Raw genomic sequence first — 15,604 nt, 5'->3', positions numbered from 1 at the left:
GATCAGACTCCACCTGTACAAGATGATGTCCCTCTAGTCAGAAGGTCTACCAGAGAAAGACAACCTTCTACCAGATATAGCCCACATGAGTATGTAATGCTCACTGATGGAGGAGAGCCACAGAGTTTTGTAGAAGCCATGGCGCATGACCAAAAGAAGAAGTGGTTAGAAGCCATGAAGGAGGAGATGAACTCCTTAGTTGAAAATCACACCTATGACTTAGTGAAGTTGCCAGCCGGCAAGAGATCGCTGAAAAATAAGTGGGTCTACCGATTAAAGGCTGAGGAGAATAGCTCACAACCAAGGTACAAGGCGAGACTGGTTGTGAAGGGTTTCAGTCAGAAAAAAGGTGTTGATTTTGAAGAGATTTTCTCACCAGTGGTGAAGATGTCTTCAATCAGAGTGGTGCTCGCGATTGCTGCCAGTTTAGACCTGGAGATCGAGCAACTTGATGTGAAGACTGCATTTCTACATGGAGATTTAGACAAAGAAATCTACATGGACCAGCCTGAAGGTTTCAAAGTCAAAGGAAAAGAGAACCTTGTATGCAGGTTGAAGAAGAGCTTGTACGGCCTGAAACAAGCTCCCAGACTATGGTACATGAAGTTTGAGTCCTTCATGTCAACCCATGGCTACAACAAGACCACCTCAGATCACTGTGTTTTCTTCAAGAAGTTCACAGGAGGTGATTTTATCATATTGTCAGTCTACGTTGACGATATGTTAATTGTAGGCCATGATGCCAGCAAGATTGATAAGCTGAAGAAAGAGCTAAGCAAGTCTTTTGCGATGAAAGACTTAGGCGCGGCTAAGCAGATCCTTGGAATGAAAATCTTCAGGGACAGGAAGAGCAAGAAGCTCTGGTTATCTCAAGAACAATATATTGAGAAAGTTCTTGAAAGATTTAGAATGAGCAAGTCGAAGCCAGTCGCCACTCCACTTGCGGGTCATATGAAGCTAAACTCAGCACAATTCCCGACAAGTGAGACAGAAAAGAAAGAACTGCAAAAGATTCCATATGCTTCTGCGGTGGGGAGTCTAATGTATGCTATGATATGCACTAGACCTGACGTCGCTCACGCAGTTGGTGTGGTAAGTCGATTTCTCTCAAACCCAGGAAAAGAGCATTGGACAGCAGTGAAATGGATATTTCGGTACTTGAGAGGTACTTCTAAACTTTGTCTGAAGTTTGGTGATAACCATATTCTACTTGAAGGATATGTGGATGCAGACATGGCTGGTGACATAGATTCCAGGAAATCCACATCTGGATACCTGATGAGACTTGCAGGGGGAGCTATCTCGTGGCAATCGAAACTTCAAAAATGCGTGGCATTATCCACAACGGAAGCTGAGTACATTGCTGTGACGGAAGCTTGCAAAGAGGTGTTGTGGTTGAAGAAGTTTCTACAAGAGTTGGGCTTGAAGCAAGAGAAGTATGTGCTTTACTGCGATAGTCAAAGCGCAATTCACTTGAGTAAGAATTCGAGTTTTCACTCGAGATCGAAACATATTGATGTGAGATATCACTGGATTCGAGATGCACTTGAAAGGAAACTAATGCAGCTCGAGAAAATCCACACCGATGAGAATGGTGCAGATATGTTTACCAAGTCCTTACCCCGAGATAAGTTTGAGATCTGCAAATGTGAAGCAGGTCTAGTTGAATCTCCACATGAGGTGGAGGGGGAGAATTGTTGATCTTTTCCACTTCATGTGGATGGTCCCCACAAGCCCACAATTGTTGACAAAGATTGTGGAGGAAATGATTGCATTTGTTGCAATTGTTGACTTGAAGGAAATTTGCAGCCTTCAACAATTGCTGCAGCCAAAATTCTTCAAATGCTGCTGCTTAATGTCAACATTTGCAGCTCAACTTCGCCTATAAATTGAGGTGAGTTCTGCAAAATGAAAGTGTGCAGAAGTGCGAGAAGTGTGAGGCAAAACAAGAGAGAGTGTGGTGAGTGCTTTTTGAGAGAAGAAAAGTGTGAGGAAAAATCATAGGATTTTTCATCTCTCTTAAAATAGTAGCTCAGTCCTCTTGTGTTTTTCCAAGTTATTAAACTTGAGATTTGTGTTTCCCCTATTTTGTGTAGGGAGAATTTTTTGTAAGCCTACTATATACATAGTGGAAGTTTTCTAGACTACGGTCTCGTGGTTTTTCCCAATTTGGGTTTTCCACGTAAAAATTCTTGTCTCATATTTTTCTTATATTTTGCACCAAATATTTTTCTTGGTTTGGATCCCATTTTGTAATCCAGCAAGAGGGAAAAGAATTATCCTGGTTCCGCTGTGCAAGTGTCATTTATTTTGACACTCTTGAATATTTATTCACCACTTTTCCCAACAACTAATATATATTGATTTGTTAAAAAATTTCTCACTCTTGGAACGTGAATTCCCTGAAAATACTTTTTCCAACTGATATTCTTATATCCACTTCAAAATCAGATTGCTGTTCAACTGATATAACTACTACTTCCGCAGCACTGAAAATCTTTTACTTTTCTTTTATTTTCCCTTCATTTCAATATATGTCATATAATTTGACTTATTTTGCGTATAAGTTAAAGATAGTAAGTAATATGTTTCATAAACAGAGAAGATTCATTCAAAACAAAATTTTGGCAAAAAGATAACAATGCAACATGTATACCTTAAAGAGTTGTTTAGAATATTCAATTTTTTTGGCATCGCATTGTCTATTGCGTCATCTTTCTATCTCCATTTGCACCATAATGTGGCACAAACTTTCTTCTCTTAAACATTTGGAGAATTCCTCGGAATCGTCCAAAAATTTGAGTTTTGATATATGCACCTTCAATTAAAGGTGGTTTTTTAAACTAATAATGGTGATTCTTGCTAGAAAATTACTAACCATAAAATTAAAAATGAACAGAAAAATAATCATTCTGTTTTCATTTTATTTCTGCATATAAACTATGCTAAAATTAAACGAAAAAGCACCACCGGTACCAAGTCATAGTATAACTTAGTAGTGACCTATAAGGATAGGACAAGTAGGAAATATCCCTGCATAAGGATAAGTGATCGATATTCAATTCTCATTCCCCACTCAAAAATAGTTAGTTTGAATGAAGGTTCTTGGAAATTATAATAAGTAGACATCAATCATCAACTCACGTAAAACACATTTATGTGGCTTTCCACGTTTAAACACAATCATAAAAACGCGTTTCTATATATAGCATTATATTTGAATTATTTATAGGGTTAATGGCAAAAAAATACATGAACTATCACCAAATTTGTAATTTACACATTACTTTTAAAAATAACCTCAGAATACACCACCTTTTAATTTTGTTGTAATTTGCACATGCGTTGACCATCCCTTAAATCTTAGATGACGTGTCTCCTGGAATTTGCAGACGTGGACACACCGACGATCATACAAAACGACGTCGTTTTGTGAAGCTTTTTTCAATTAAAAAAATAAAAAAATTAAAAAAAAAGGAAAAAACGATGTTGTCAACCCCCTCCATCCGCCGCTCACCCCTTCTTCTCCAAATCTCGGTTGCCGACTTCCTCCTGGGCCAGCGAACCGTCCATATCCAAATGAGGCGTCGCTTCTCCAAATCTCGGCCGTCGGCTCCCTCTTGGAAATGAGGGGAAACGGTGGTGGTGGAGAGCAGGTGCGCGAGCTTCAGCCTGCGACCGCTGCTCGTCGGCGGATGACATCAAATGGGAGATTAGGGTTTCGAAGGGCGCCGGGTCCAAATCTCATAAATTAGGGCAGGAGAGGGCGGCGGGGCGGTGGAAATCGTGGGGCAACAAAAATCGAAGCACGAGGACAAGTGATTGGTAGTGAGGCTCAGATCTGGAAAAACCAAAAAATAGGCAAGAGGAGTTGCCGCCATGGCTGCAAAACCCGATTGCATTAGATCTAGAGAGATAGAAATGCCCTCTGGGTTTGCTCCGCCAAGATACGGGTCAGATCCGCCTCCGTGCCAGACCCAACTCAGAGAAACTCATCATCACAGCCTCAAATGAACCAAAATCGTAGCGTTACAGACAGACAGAGATCAACAAGGCAACAACAGTATACGCATTAAGTATTAGTTTTGCTTGAATGCTTGCTATACACACAATCTCGCACACACGTACTGGATAAATCCAGCTGGTTGAGTGTGGTAAACATAAAGGGTGATTCTATTCACTTTGATGAAATTGGGGGAAATCATCGGCAAACAGAGAGGGGTAACTACCAGATACCGAGCCTCTCCGCTTCCCTCATTTTCGACTTGGGATTTTAGTGAGATGTTTTGAAATTGTTGCGTATCCACAAACTCTGGAATTGAAGATGCAAACGAGAGAGAAGGAGAATTAGGGCTCAAGAAGGATAAAAAAAGTGGTCTTGGTACAATCGGATGCAAACGAGAGAGAAGGGGGAGCAGAGGTAGGGACGAGGCGAGAATAGAAATGAGAGGGAGATGGGGGTGGCCGGCGGCGGTAACTTCGCCGGAGCAGGTAACAGCATGATAGGGGAAGGGAGGAAGAGAGAGAGACTGATGAGAGGGAGTGTGAGAGAGAGAGATACTTGAGAGAGAAAGACGTCCAAAACGACGTCGTTTTGGACGCGTGTATTAACTGCGGGTAAAAAATGTCACGCAATATGCCATGTAATATCCATGTAATCACCGGTCAAACTTATTCCTCGCCGGAAATTTCGCCGTGTGTAAATTACAACAAAATTAAAATGTGGTATATTCTAAAAATATTTTTAAAAGTCATGTGCAATTTGCAAATTTGGTGATAGTTCGTGTATTTTTTTTACTATTAACCCTCATTTATATGAGGTGTGATATTATTTTATCACATATATAATAATGCAAAGAAGAATTACATATACTCACGTGAACAAGTGTACAAATTCCTTATATGTACATCTTGTGATATAAGACTAATTAGTTACATACTTTCTCAGTCCTGGAACATGAATTTCTTGAAGATACTTTTTCCAATTGATATTTCTTATATCCACTTGAAAATTAAGTTGCTCCTCTTTTGACATTTGTTCAATCAATTTCTGAGTGTTACTTGTATGGTACCTGCATGTACAATATTAAATTTAATCATTACATTTAGTTTTAAAAATAATAATTAATTATTACATTTGTTTAATAACTTTATGTCCCTTGAAAACAAGAACATACTTGATAATCATCCACATGTCAATTTAAAACGTTTGGTACGCAGATAAGACATGATACTTAAATAATCTTTTCTTATCTAACGTTTGGTACCCATATAATTTAATTAGGAAGCCGGCCTAAATAAAGTTAAAATTGTAATTTGCCAATTTAATCGACAATAGTATCTTTTTTACCAAATAAGAATATTAATTATCTTAGAATTAAATCTTACATGCCAAACACATATAAAGAATAATAATCTCCTCTAATCCATATTATTTATCTAGATTTTTTTATCATCCATATAAATTACAAACCGCTAGTTTAATATATAAAGTAATTGTACTTAATTTATAAAATTTCTACACTTTCGTGGTCATGTGCAATTACAAAATCACGAAAATATAATTATTTTATATGTTAAGTGTAATTAATTTATAAGTTAAGTGAAATATTAATGTAGGCGATTGTTGTCAAGTAATATGTTATAATTCATAAATAAATAAATGTATTTGAAAATATAATATTGGTAAAGCTAATGATGCAATTAACATGTACCTTGGTTTGAGGAATCCGGCGAATTCATACATCTTACAGAGTTGTTCAACATATGTAGCTTTGGCATTGCACTGTCGCACCATTTTTCTATCTCCATTTGCACCATAATGTCGCATAATTTCCCCTCTTAAACATTTGGAGAATTCCTCAAAATCGTCGAAAAATTTGACTCTTGATATATTTGCTCCTTCAATTAAAGGTGCCTCTTTAAAGTATTCATATAGATATTCGAAAGCGTCGAAGAATGTTAAGGGGTTTTGAAGACTAGATGCAGCATGGTAGATTGTGGGTTGTGCCATTGTCGCGTGTGTATTTCCATGCTTTGCAATAGCTGCAATCGTCATATTTGCTACCAAATCTACTGGTATCTGTCAATATCATATGTCTATATATAAATACCGATTCTACTACAACCAAAATAAAATCCCCTGAAAAAAATACAGCAAAAATAAAAAGAAATTTTCATTTAAAATGGGTGAATTAATTTGTGGCCAAAAATTGTTGCTTGATTTATGAGGCATGAGTTTTAATAAATGATTGAGAGATCTGTATAAAATACAAGAAAAAAAAAGATTTCACTAAAATTAATGTTAAATGATTTGGTTTTTTGTAAATAGTAGATATGAATGAGGTAATTAAAATATAAGGATTGTGAACAAACGAAAATATATAATAATAATAATAATAATAATAATAAGACTACAGTTTTTGTGGACGGACGGATTAGTTAGTAACCTTCCAGCCTATAGGATTAATTTACTCAATTTGTAGTTGCGAATGATAAGAAATTTAATGGTAGTATTCTCTTCTTACAATATCAAAAGGGACATGAGGATCTGCGTAAAGAGCTGGGATCATTCCTTTTCCATAAGAAACGATCACTGGGTCCATCACCCTAAAATCAAACAATTCAAAATGTAATGTCGATAAAAAAAAATAAAAAATAAATGGATAAATAAATAAATGGAGTATATATAAAATACCTCATTCCTTGTATCCAACCAGGGATGGGTTCACTGTAGCAGCTTGAAATAGAAGCTGGCCTAATTATAAGAAGAGGAACATCTCCTCTAATTTCATTCACACACATTTCACCCATAGCCTTACTTAGTTGATATGTAGTACTCCATCCCAACATTTCACTTCTATTACCATCATCATATCATTTGAAATTATTAATACACAATAATATGCATTTGAAACCTTCAAAAATTGGGATTGAAATTAAATGAAATATATATAACCTGTGTTGGCCAAGCTTTTTGAAAAAATTGGTGGCATCAATGGTGTTTATGGATGATTTGAGAATCAAGCTGATCTCATCAGCTACATCAAGTTTACCATCTTCTCCTCCCATCATCAATGGCTCTTCCAGTATTACACCTTCTCTTCTCTCAGTAACATATGCTACAAAATAAACACAATATATATATATATATACATAGGGACTGGTTCCAATGAGATCATTCATATATGGTGAGATCTTAAATTAATTTGTATATGTTGATTTAATGTATCATATGGTTGATATTTATTTGGAGGGGGGGAAATTTACTTGGGTTCGAATCATGGAGGGAGCGAAAATTTCACTAATTTTTTAAATATCGTTATTCAACACTACATATTGCCTTATTCATCACTTATGCATTAGTCACGCATCTCACGAAAAATAGCAATCTTACTATAACCTAACCCTATATATAGTGTAATCTTCTAATTAACAAATCCATACCCGTGGATATATGTGTGAAGAGTTGGAGTTTGTTGCAAGTCTTGGCAAACCTCATCAATCGTTGAGGCGCAATCACATTAGTATCAACTATCAAGTCATACCTATACATATATATTTTATATGTAGCATAAACGTTTTGTAGTGTAGGATTAACAAATCTATTAAGATTAAAGTAGAAGCTAATTACCTCTCATTAAAGGTTGTGCAAGCAGCAGAGTGGATTATAACATTTACATCTTTTCTAATTGCTTCAATACTTTCATAATCCATTCCCAGCTTTGGTTCACAGATATCTCCCACCACAGCTATTACTTTCGCCTTTACAAAGGCTCCAAATGAATTCCCATATTTTTCTTTCAAACACGCGAACAATTCCGAGTTTAATATCTACACAAAGTATTAATTCATCTGCGGTTAAATAGGAATATATAAGAAAATACAAATTCATATATGAAAGAAGAAACAATATTTGGCCATTTCTCTAGCTTAAAATATTTGTTCAATTGTTTATCTATCAAATATGCAGCATAATTTTGTACCTCGCAGTTTAATCTATCAAATGCAGCTTCTTTGTCTTTTGCCTTTATTAGCAAGTACACTTTTCCCACTGAAGTTGATCTTAATATCTTTTCCACAACAACTGTGCGAACCAAAACACTAATTAAAGATGTACTCCTAATTAAAGAACGAATAAATTAATATAACTCACGAAGCCATATCAGTTAACATGTGAAAATCTCGCCAAGATGAAAATATCTATTCATGCATTATTCGTAAAAAAAAATTACTTATTCGCGTGTTTTCTCACATTTTCAATTTTCAACACATTTAACATTTTCAACAGAATTTTTCTCTTATATATATAATACTCCATATAGATTGAATTATTAATTAATCATGTTTATATACGTAAAATTTTTATGATTCGACTCTTAGTCTGCTTTCTGTGCTTTCATGGACTCCTAAGTTTTTCCTTTTTCTTTTTTCAATAAAATCGTAATTTAATATACGTAAAATTTTTGTAAGGATTAGATGCCTACCTTTTCCAAGGAGGCCGGTTGCACCAGTCACAAAAATGTTTACCCCTGCAAAAAAATCAAGTATCCCTATTCCTCCGTGCACCTCAACCGCCGCGGCTACTTCCGATGGCGGCGGATTGCAGCGGCGAGAGAAGTATGAATTTCTTTTGTCACTTTGGCTACTAAAACCATTAATTTTAGGATGAATGTGCACGTTTGCTTTGGTAAAGGATATTCCCACACAATTAGGTTTGATTGGAGTTGGAGGGTAGAAGAATGAGCAACCAGCTGCTGCTGCTGCTGCACTTACCAACATTTTCTTTTTCTTTGAATTCTCCAAGCCAAGACTGTTAGTGGAGATCATACTCTACTTATATATAGCAACATTTTGATGTAACTTGTACTACCTAATTGTGTACTCTAAATAGATTATGTTGCGTTTCATTTGATGGATGAGATACGATTAAACAATCAATTCAACTACTTTAAAATGTTAAATAATCATTCAATTAATTCAATAAATAGAGTGAAAAGTGAATTATTTATCACGTGATGTATCACACAAATAAAAAATTTAATCAAATTAAATTATTTTATCAATTATATATTACTCAGCATCCATCACACAAATAAAAAATTTAATCAAATTAAATTATTTTATCAATTATATATTACTCAGCATCCTTCGTCCATGAAAGAACTATCTAGGATGGAGTGACACAAATTTTAAGAAAAAGTTGTTGAGCATATTAAAAATAGAGAAAAAATTATTGAGTATTTTGAAAGTGGTGAAAAATTATTATAACTAGTATGAGAATGGTGAAAATGTGAAAAATAAGAAGAAAAAAAAAATATAGTATTATAATTGATGGTGTATAGTCTAACATTAAGTGGATTTTTTTTTAAATGTCTCAAAAAAGAGAACGTAATAAGTTAGGAATAAAAATATTACTTATTTATCGAAGGGAGTATTACTTATTTATGACATGCACGGTTATGGAATTATAGCTTAAATTTGCGAGGCGGCGCCTAAAATACTAATGGGTGGGGGTAATTATAGGCTAAATTTGCACGCAAGTAAATATGAGAGAATTAGTAGTAATAAATCCTTAATCCAAAATTTGCAAGGGCGGCGCCTTTAAATACTAGTAATAGGTGGGGCTGATTGTAGCCCAAATTTGCACGCAAATAAATATGTTAAAACATATCATCATGCGTGGCTATCTCCTCTATTCTTCATTTTAGCTATTTTATATTTCCACATTAAATATTTTTAGCATGTATTATTTGTTGAGTTTGACGAGAAAGAGTAATAAAACTAGGGGTGTAAACGCGAACTATTCGGGACTCGGTTCAAAAAAGATCGTTCGAAATTCGTTCGTTTTCTAAACGAGCCGAACTCGAGCCCGAATCCGAGCTCGATAAAATTATCGAGCCGAACTTGAGCCTGTGCATATTCGACTTATGAGCTCGCGAATATGTTCGGCTCGAACCTATTCGCGAGCCTATCCGCGCACGAATATGTTTGCGAATAGGCTCACGAATAGGTTCACGAATATGTTCGCGAATAGGTTCATTAAATAATAATTATATACTTTATATTTTATTTGTTAAATATTTTTTAAATAATAAAAATAATACTCATTATTAAAAAAAATTACCACTAACTTGATAAATTATCTATTTGTCAAAAATAAATTATAAATTATGATTCATAAATAGTCTAGTAATATATGAACAAATATAATTTTTTTATTTTAATGAAACCTTAATATATAAATAATTCGAACCGAGCTCGAATTCGAGCTTGAATTTGAAATCGAGCTTGAAATTCGAGCTCGAGCTCGAGATAAACGAATAATTAACGAGCCGAATTCGAACCAAACTCGAGCTTGGTATTTTATAAGCGAGTCGAGCTCGAGCTTATTTTTAGGCTCGAATTCGAGCTCGAGTCGAATCAAATCTTCATGAACCGAGCCCGAGCCTGGAGGTATTCGGCTCGGCTCGGTTTATATACAATCCTAAATAAAACTCTTAATCAAAATTGGGATGTATAAAAGTATGTAAACAAACTCTAGCCTACCTTGAATAAAAGTGTGTAAAGTGAAAGATATATGGACTAGATTAGGATATATTTGATATATTCTAATAAGCTTTAATTAATTAGTAAATAGTTTGACTATTGGATTAATTAATTGGAGACAAAAGAAAAGCCCGGCCTGTTTAACCTAGGGTTACAGGCGTGTCTTATTCCTATAAGAATATGAATATATTTCTTTTGTCTACAAGAGATGAACACACGTGAAAACACAAGGGAGAAAACACTTAGAGCACTATAGAATTCAATCGGAGATTTCCTAGCTTTCGATGATTGAATTGTGCATCGGGAATTGTTCCTGCATCGAATCTGCAATATGCGTGGATACCATAGTAGTGGATTCAACTGCAGGATTGCTAGAAGAATTGCTACAGGATTGTTTGCTACACAACAAGTAAGTTATTCTAACTGTTGTTGTGTGTTTGTAATCTCTACACATGAATCAATTGTAAATCTAGATCTTATCCTTGACTGTTATTTCCGCTGCGTATCATTAGATGATGTCAAGGATTTCCAACAGTGGTATCAGAGCCCGGGGCTCGATTTATAATTGATATTATGTTATAATTAATTATGGGTTAATTAATAGGATTTGATTTTTGAAATCTGTTTTCGAAAAATTGAAATTTTGACGATTGTTTCGAATTTGGAAATTGAAAATCAACAATTTGGAATTGGGTGAATATTGCTGGGCAATATTCGAACCTTTCGCCGGAAAATTGTTTAAGCCGCTAGGCGGCGGCAAAACAAGGGTTGAGGGCTGGAAACTTCGCTGCACGAGGCAGACGACGGGTGGCTCGGGGCTCGCCGTTGTGCTGTGCCCGACCACCTGTCGCCGTTTACGTCGTTCGCGACTCCTAGTCCCTCCGGCGCGATTTTGGACACCGGCGCGGGAGGTGACTGCTGCTGAAAGAACTAGCACAGTCGGACCCTTAGAGGGGCGGCGACAACGTCGATGTGGGCGGCGGCGAGGAGACCTTTGCCACTGCTCTTGGACGCCTGTTCGACGGAAGGAGTTGGAGATGACCGGCGAAGGCGTGCCTTAGCCGGACGTCACAGCCACTCCTCCGACGCGACTTCGAGCTGCGATCGGCGTGGAGACCTCCGCACGACGTCTGGTGGCGTCGTTGCTCCGAGGGCGGCGGCGGTTGGCTGATGGGAAAGGCGTGGCGACGGGAAGGAGCAGCGGCTGCTGCTGCAAATCCTTTTCACAAACCTAGCTGCTCAAAATTTGATTTGGGCCTAAGGTGTTTGGGCCCGGTATGGGCTTGGTTCTGTTGGGCTACGAAAGGATTTGATAAAAGGGGCTGGGCCTGCTTTTATTTAAATGACCCCTTTTGGGCTGTAATAATAAAAATTATTGATTTAGAATTAATAATATTAATCCCAATTTCAGAATTAAGATTATTAATTAGATTAATAAATCTTGATTACTATTATTTTAGAAATAATAATAATCATTGTGTGTTTATATTAATTTGGAATTAATATAAATTAATTAGATTAATGATTTTATTTAGTATTATTATTTTGAAATAATAATATTGAATGTATATTTATATTAATTTGGAATTGATATAAATTGACTAATTCATTAATTGGATTTAAATCATGGATTATTATTTCTTGAAATAATAATATTTGATGAGTTTTTATGTTAATTTTGAATTAATATATGAAAATATTATTTTTGAAATAATAATGTTGTATTAATTTGGAATTAATACAAACTGATTAGCCCATATTTTAATTGGAGAATAAAATTTTAATTGGATTAAAGAATTTTATTCGTAGAGATTCTATGTTGTTTTGTGAAAAGCATGCTATTTGTTTTTATGCTTATTATTTAACTATAGTAGTTAGAGACCGCTTTAATGCTTGGGTAGGCGACGCCCTGTATATGTAGTCCGCATTACTATGTATGGGTAGGCGGCACCCAATACGTGTGGTCCGCATTTTGTATGCCTGGGTAGGCGGCACCCAATAATTGTTTTGCTATTTAATATGAGATATTAAATATAAGCAATTAGTATCACATGTTAAATCCCCATTAAATATAAGTCTTTGTGTGAGCACAAAACGCGTCGTCCATCATAATTGTCTGAGCAACCCATCCTTTTCGATCAAGAGTATTTACATAAAATTGTATGCTCTAATCTACAAGGCCAAGGCTCATTCATAGGTTGGCACCGTGTGATGGGGTTGACTTACTTAAATTATTTTGGAACGCAAAGCGACCAAGAATGATTTAAGGACGCAGATTAATTGGATTAATCAACCAAGAGTTGCAAAATTGTTGTTGCAATTGGCTTAGAGGCCTACTAAGTGATATTATTGTAGTCATCAGCAAAGCAGAGGCTGCATAATATTGACTTGGATCTTGGACCACTAAGATTTATATTGATTATAAATCCGTATTTTATGTTGGGGGGCATAAGATATGTTAAAATTAGTGGGAGCTAATCAAGACAAAATGCCTTGTTTGATTAGTAAAATAAATGTGATCTTATTTGATTTGATTCCTTTTTCTGCTTTCTTTTATCTCTGTTTTATCTGCAACTGTATAGATATGTTTGTTGGATACGGTACATTGACTAGGTCAAACTTTCTGGATTGACCACGCAATTTGCATTTGGTGCTAAGGCTAGATATGATTGATTATGTCTTAGAGAAATCAATCCACATCATCCTTAATGTGACTTTAGAAACTTTCAAAATGTTCGACATTGAAAGTTATAAGAAACATATGGATGATGTAGCTTCTGCTAAATGTGTCATGTTTGTGTCAATGAGTTTGGAACTACATAAACAACATGATCACATGTTACGATTGAGATGTTGATACACTTGAAGAGTGTTAATGCTTTAGAAGCTAAAGACCATAAAGTATAAGATACTCATGGATCTCTTCAGGATTAATCTACATGTAGTAGACAAAGTCTCTATGGATGTCTTGAAAAAGATTGAGTTAATTGAGAGGTTGGCCACGATTGGAACGAGACTATTCGATTTTTGTCTCAATCAACTTAATCTTGCAGTAATGATCTGTCTCATTTGAGAACTTCATAGTGAATTCAAAATGAACAATAGAGCAGTGACACTGCCATGAGTTTCATGACATGTTAAGAACGATTTTGAATCGTCTTCCACTAAGGACAAATAAGTTCTTATGATTAATGCTTCTGCCAATTCTAACCCAAAAGGAAAGAAAAAGTAGAAGAATGATCAAAGAACTAAATTCTGCATCCTAAAGTGGAAACCAAAAGAAGCAGAAGTTACCCAAAGATGAAATACCTTTTGTCAAGAAAAGGACACTGGAAGGGATACTGCTTGATGTTCAAAATATTGGATGTTTTGATAGCAGGATTTGGTATGTTTATCATTGAGGTGAACATGTCCACTAACAACTCATGCTCCTGGGTATTAGATACGAGTTATAGTTCACACAATTTTAAAATGTGTGTTGTCTAACTAAAACAGGAGAGTGGGACCAAGAAAATTTGACTTACGCATTTGTTTTGAGCAATAGTTGTTGCTAAATGCATAAGGTCTTATGGATTTGATCTATCTTTGGGTTTGTGGACATGTTAGATTGTTATTTTGTTCTTGAAATTATGAGGAATATAATTTCCATTCTCGTGTTAGACATTGAAGTTTTTCTTTCCATTTTGCTTATAGAATTTATTCTATTTTGCTTAATGGAGATGAAAATATTTCACTTGAGAATACTTTATATTTTCTCAATGCGAACAAAATATCCTCAGTGTGTAAAATAAACTATCACAAGCAATGCGAATAGTCCGATTTAACTTTGGCATGTAGGCTTGGTCACTTAATGAGAAATGAATAACAAGATCGAGAAAGTTAGACTATCTCACACTTTTTGACGTAAAGTCTTAAAGTGCTTGTGAAATCACATCTCAAGGTTAAAATGACCAACGAGCCACTTTCTAGGAAAAGAATACAAGCTAAAGAGGTACTTGAGTTGATTCACATAGTGATATGTGGACCGTTTTCAACTCAAGCACAAAGTGGATTTTCGTACTTCACAACTTTCACAGACAATTTCTTAAGGTATGGAAATGTGTATCTTATGAAACACAAATCAGAAACTTTGAGAAATCTATGGAGTTTAAGTTAGAAGTCAAGAAACAACTTGGACAAGTGTTTAATCTCTAAGATTAGATCGAGAAAGAAATACTTAAGCCATGTGTTCGTCGATTGCTTGAAGTCATATGGAATCCATTCACAATGGACTCCTCTAGGGATACCTCATTTGAGTTTGACATCCAAAAGGAGAAATCGAACTTCATTAGATATAGTTTGATCCATAATGAACTTCTCAAAACTTCCGGTACATCTTTGGGACCATGCCTTGTTTATTATTGCTTATATTCTGAACCAAGTTCCAATTGAATTAGTTGAGTAAATATCATATGAATGTGATATTGAAAGAAGCATAGTTTTACACATGTGTGAACCTTGGGTTACACTACATATGTAGAGAAAATGTTCACTGATTTGTTGGAATCAAAAGTGAGAAGTGTTACTTTGTGGGATATCCGAAGAAAACACGAGAATACTGCTATTTTCTTGGAAAATATAAGTTCTCAGTTTTAGGATTGCGATGTTTCTTGAAAAGACTTGGTCTATAGAGAACAAGATCGATATGACTTAGATCTTGACAAGATTTGAGAGACACAAAGTCAACATGGAGGAAGAAAACTTGTTAGACGGTCTAAACAAGGATTTAGTGGGAGCTGTTCATGATCTCATTGGTATTGATGCACTACTTAGAGCATCATCTACATCCAATAAGACCAGTATTGAAGATTTTGCAGAAATGCAAGATTCTTCAATACGGGGGGGGGGAGATATGACATTGGATGTCGAAGATTCTTCATCATGATATAGCGGATCAACTTCCTCAAGTTCAGAATAACGAAGAGCCTGCACAAATGCAACGTCGTATAAGTTCTAGAGAACGTAAACCAGTCAAAGAATTAATCTATTGGTCTAAGATCAATACGAGAAATAATTT

General features: G+C 35.5%; 1 protein-coding gene across 1 annotated transcript; it reads right to left on the bottom strand.

Annotated features, from left to right (window-relative positions):
• Positions 1–4,661: 4,661 nt before the first annotated feature.
• On the bottom strand, positions 4,662–8,807 carry LOC130995797 (fatty acyl-CoA reductase 2, chloroplastic-like). Its single transcript, XM_057921228.1, has 9 exons — positions 8,487–8,807; positions 7,986–8,086; positions 7,634–7,833; positions 7,447–7,547; positions 6,959–7,121; positions 6,698–6,859; positions 6,528–6,609; positions 5,715–6,082; positions 4,662–5,072 (listed from the first exon to the last, which is right to left on the bottom strand). The coding sequence occupies exons 1-9, from the start codon at positions 8,779–8,781 to the stop codon at positions 4,925–4,927; spliced, it is 1,620 nt and encodes a 539-aa protein (XP_057777211.1). The 5' UTR covers positions 8,782–8,807; the 3' UTR covers positions 4,662–4,924.
• Positions 8,808–15,604: the final 6,797 nt, after the last annotated feature.

Source organism: Salvia miltiorrhiza, chromosome 1 (assembly GCF_028751815.1).
Source record: "Salvia miltiorrhiza cultivar Shanhuang (shh) chromosome 1, IMPLAD_Smil_shh, whole genome shotgun sequence".
Taxonomy (NCBI): Eukaryota; Viridiplantae; Streptophyta; class Magnoliopsida; order Lamiales; family Lamiaceae; genus Salvia; species Salvia miltiorrhiza.
The sequence above is the reverse complement of the archived record's forward strand: the minus strand, read 5'-3'. Positions and strand labels throughout refer to the sequence as shown.

What these genes read in the sequence shown, in the direction of transcription:
- LOC130995797 (XM_057921228.1), bottom strand. Translation starts at nt 8,781, where the DNA reads ATGTTGGTAAGTGCAGCAGCAGCAGCAGCTGGTTGCTCATTCTTCTAC. An exon ending in AACCGGCCTCCTTGGAAAAG is followed by an intron (nt 8,087 to 8,486) that starts GTAGGCATCTAA and finishes TGGTTCGCACAG; the next exon opens with TTGTTGTGGAAAAGATATTA. An exon ending in GGTTGGATACAAGGAATGAG is followed by an intron (nt 6,610 to 6,697) that starts GTATTTTATATA and finishes GTTTGATTTTAG; the next exon opens with GGTGATGGACCCAGTGATCG.